Source organism: Equus caballus, unplaced genomic scaffold (genome assembly GCF_041296265.1).
Source record: "Equus caballus isolate H_3958 breed thoroughbred unplaced genomic scaffold, TB-T2T haplotype2-0000440, whole genome shotgun sequence".
In the NCBI taxonomy this organism is placed as follows: Eukaryota; Metazoa; Chordata; class Mammalia; order Perissodactyla; family Equidae; genus Equus; species Equus caballus.
The window spans coordinates 2,765,748-2,769,632 of record NW_027222395.1 but is presented as its reverse complement, the minus strand read 5'-3'; the positions used below and the strand labels follow the sequence as shown (position 1 = coordinate 2,769,632).

The following is a 3,885-nucleotide window of genomic DNA, read 5'->3' as shown; positions in this document are numbered from 1 at the left end:
TGTTTCCCCAAATACTGAAACATCCTTATTTTACGGTCATGAAGTAATTGAGTATGTCAAGAGGTAAAGGGAATTTGTACTGTTGAAACCACCTGATAATTCATAAGTTGACACAGCCAATCGGAAATTTGTAGACGTGCAATGTGTGTGGTTTTATGTAACAGGTTCAACAAGGCACCGCTGACCACAAATACCGCCACATGTCCCTCCTGGTGTTAAGCCATGGTCCTTTCCACTTAGATCAACTCCCTTCAGTTTATTGTTCTCACTCATGTGGTCTCCTTATCTCCAGTATTGGACTTTTCCAATTGATTGCCACAATTTAACATTTCTCAAATGCAAGTCTGAACATTTTACTATTGTTTGTAAAGCCTTGGGTCACAAAAGGACAGGAAACTAGGCTATACATTGAAGCAGGAAATAAGTGCTATTGGAACACTTACATCTCTTGCTTGTCAAACATCTCACCTTTGCTCATACCCTACCTTTTCCATGGTATCATTTCCCTGAGCACAACCCCCCTGCCCAGCTTAGTATACTCATCTGACAACAATATTTGTCACCATTCAACACTCATCTCCAGAGTCTTCTCTCAGCCCCCTTGTTTGGCTGAATTTGCATCTCAAAGCTAGAGCTGATGTGTCCTAATGAGCTGTGCCCTTTCCACATGAGCATCAAAAGAATCTATTTATTTTACTACAACAATTTGTAGAAACCATGCCTACAATTCAAGTTCCTTGGCTACAGTAGCCATGCTTTATTATGAGTTTAAACTCATTTGTCTAGGAACTATTATTTTTATAATAACATAGCATAAGAAACGTTGGCTGAAGAAATAAAGAACTGAATGTTTGATGTTCTTCCTCTCCTTATTTAATAAGTTACGTGTTTGAAATATCATCTCAGATACCACCTCTTCAAGGGAAACTTCCCTAAATCCAGCTTACACATGGGGTTAATATTTTTCCCACAGTAACTTATATGATCTTGGATACTCAGTCTACCACAAGTTACTAAGAATCTCAGAGAGGCAAAACACTCACTAGATGCCTTCAAGATTTGACCATGAAGAACAACACAGCCTTCAGTAAATGTGGGCAGATGACAGGATTGTCACAGTAATGATCAACTACATTAAAATGAGCATAATTTCTATGATACATCATTTAAATTGCCACCAAGCAGAAAGTAGGAACTCAAAGAAACTGAGAAAGTCTGATACTTTACTCTTTATTTTTCATTAATTTCAAATTTACAGAAAAGTAACATGAATAATAATGATGCAATTAACGCTCATATACCCTTTAGCTATATCCACCTATTAACATTATAACCCTTTGACTTCATCACTTTTTCTCTCTTTACCTCATCAGCTGCACACCTTATGATTTCTTCTCTAAATATTTTCATTATATATTTCCTAAGAATATGAATATTCTCCCATAGAGTCACAGTGCAGTTATCAACTTCAGAAAATGTAATATTGATGTGATTGCATAAATATTTTCAATGCAGAAGGAGTATAAAATGAAGAGCTTTCCAGTATAAGAAAACAATACCTTCAAAAGGGATGAATATAGGACAACACATCATTGTGTGAGAATCTGAGGAACAACATTGGCATAAGGTCCTAAACTTCTGATGTGTAGAGAGAAGGAAAATAAACCATTAGTACCAAAATTTCCTACTTGATAGTTTCTTGAAAGACAGTTCCCACATTCAACATTTTCTTTAGAGCTCCTATGACATCCTTATTCCTAATACTATAGATTAAAGGGTTTAGAACAGGAGTGATTATGGTGTAAAATACAGATACAACCATATCCTTCTCAGGTGTGTGGTAGGAGCTGGGGAACATGTAGGTGTAGACCGAAGCCCCATAAAAGAGGGTGACCACCATCATATGTGAAGAACAAGTGGTTAAGGCCTTCTTCCACCCCTCTGCTAAGTTCATCCTGTGGATGGTGAAGAGGATAAAAGTATAGGAGCTTGAAATGACTATCACTGGGATGAGGAGCATGAGTACACAGCACAGGTACATGAGCATCTCATAGAGAGAGGTATCTGAGCAGGAGAGCTTCATTAAAGCAGGGACCTCACAGAAGAAATGATGGATCTCCCGGGACCTGCAGAAGGGGAAGGTCATGGTGACAGGTGTGAGCATGAAGCCATCCACTGACCCTAGGAACCAGCAGCCAGACACCAAAAGGAGACATACCCTGTGGTTCATGAGAATAGGATAATGGAGTGGATGACAGATGGCCACATAGCGATCATAGGCCATGGCAGCTAGAAGGAAACATTCTGAACCTAATAGTGACAGATACAGAAACTTTTGCATCTCACATTCAGGGGCTGAGATCTCATTCACACCCATGACCTGGTCCATAAGCATCTTGGGCACGGTGACAGAAATGTACATCATGTCCATGAGAGATAGTTGACTGATGAAAAAGTACATGGGGGTGTGGAGGTGGGCTTGAGAGTATACCAGAAGGATCAGGATGGTGTTTCCAAACAAGGTCATCAGGAAAACCACAAAAATGACCACAGAAAGCAGAACTGGGTGCTTGGATTGACTGAAGAATCCCATCAGAATGAAATCTGACCATGTGGTGTTGTTGGCTGCCAACATGGTGTTGTCCATTAGATTTCACCTAGATCACCAAGGAGAGCTTTGGGATTAATAGATTGTTCATGGGATACGATCAACAGAAATTAATGATTTGTGAGCTTGTGTTTCCGTGTCTGTGTGTGTGGGTGAGTGTACATGACAACCCAATTGTGCTACCAGGGGATGGTTCCAGGGATCTGTAGATTTGGCAATTGTAAGTTACCTGTAACTCAACAGTATTACCAGAAAATTAAGAAGTTGCAACTGAGGGTGAATAGAATCCTTCACTCATAGCAAGATTGCTGTAGTTCAAGGTCATGAGATTTTCCGATGATAGATAACATCGTTTATTATCAAGTGTGGAAATTTGCAAAATCACTTCCTCATGCAAAAACAAAAAGTAAATCATTAAAAAAAAGATAAATCACACCTCTTATTTCTAGAAAATTTTGTTGTAGGAGTCAGAGTAGAATCAACATCTCTGGTTTAAGGATCCAACTGGGATCCTAAAAACTTGAGAAGGTATATTCCATATAAGAAAGATTTAGAAAGTAACTGAAACGTAATGTGGGTAAATACCATTCTGAAAGTTTGAACACCCTTTGCCTGTAGGATCAAACTATGCTGTGAGGGACTGCAGTTGTGTGAAATCACAGAAACAAGTCTGGCTTCTCACCAATAGCCAACCTCTTGGATATTCTAGGGGCACCAAGTAAGGAGCCCAAACTCTGAGGCTGGACTGTGGCTGTGGGTCCACTTCATCCTCTACCCACCATCTCTTTGTCTACTCAATGAAAAAAGAGGATAATAATGTTTGATCTCAGATATGGTGAGGGTTAAATGAGGTAAAATGATGAAAGTGCTAGGAACATTACTAGTTGCAGATGAATAAGCATATATACTGTAAGCTTAAAGAATTGATATCTACAGTACTTACTGAGCAGAATCTATGTAAGAGATGGCTGTTACTATTACTGACTTATGAGATTGTTACTCTGGTTCACCAATCTTAGTATCTATTTATACATATAAGAATTTGGAAAATGAAAAAGCAATCAACTGAATAGGAGAAAATATCTGCACATCATATATCTGATAAGGCATTAATAGTCAAAATATAAAAAGAAGACATACAACTCAATATCAAAAAAGTAACTAATCTTATTAAAAGATGGGCAAAGGATATGAATATATATTTTTCTAAAGAACACATACAGATGGCCAACAGATAGGTGAAAAGATGCTCAACATCACTAATCATCAAGGAAATG

General features: G+C 38.3%; 1 protein-coding gene across 1 annotated transcript; it reads right to left on the bottom strand.

Annotated features, from left to right (window-relative positions):
* Nucleotides 1-1,684: 1,684 nt before the first annotated feature.
* Nucleotides 1,685-2,647, bottom strand: LOC138923064 (olfactory receptor 2T29-like). Its single transcript, XM_070259651.1, has one exon. It carries the CDS (start codon nucleotides 2,645-2,647, stop codon nucleotides 1,685-1,687), a length of 963 nt encoding a protein of 320 aa, XP_070115752.1.
* Nucleotides 2,648-3,885: the final 1,238 nt, after the last annotated feature.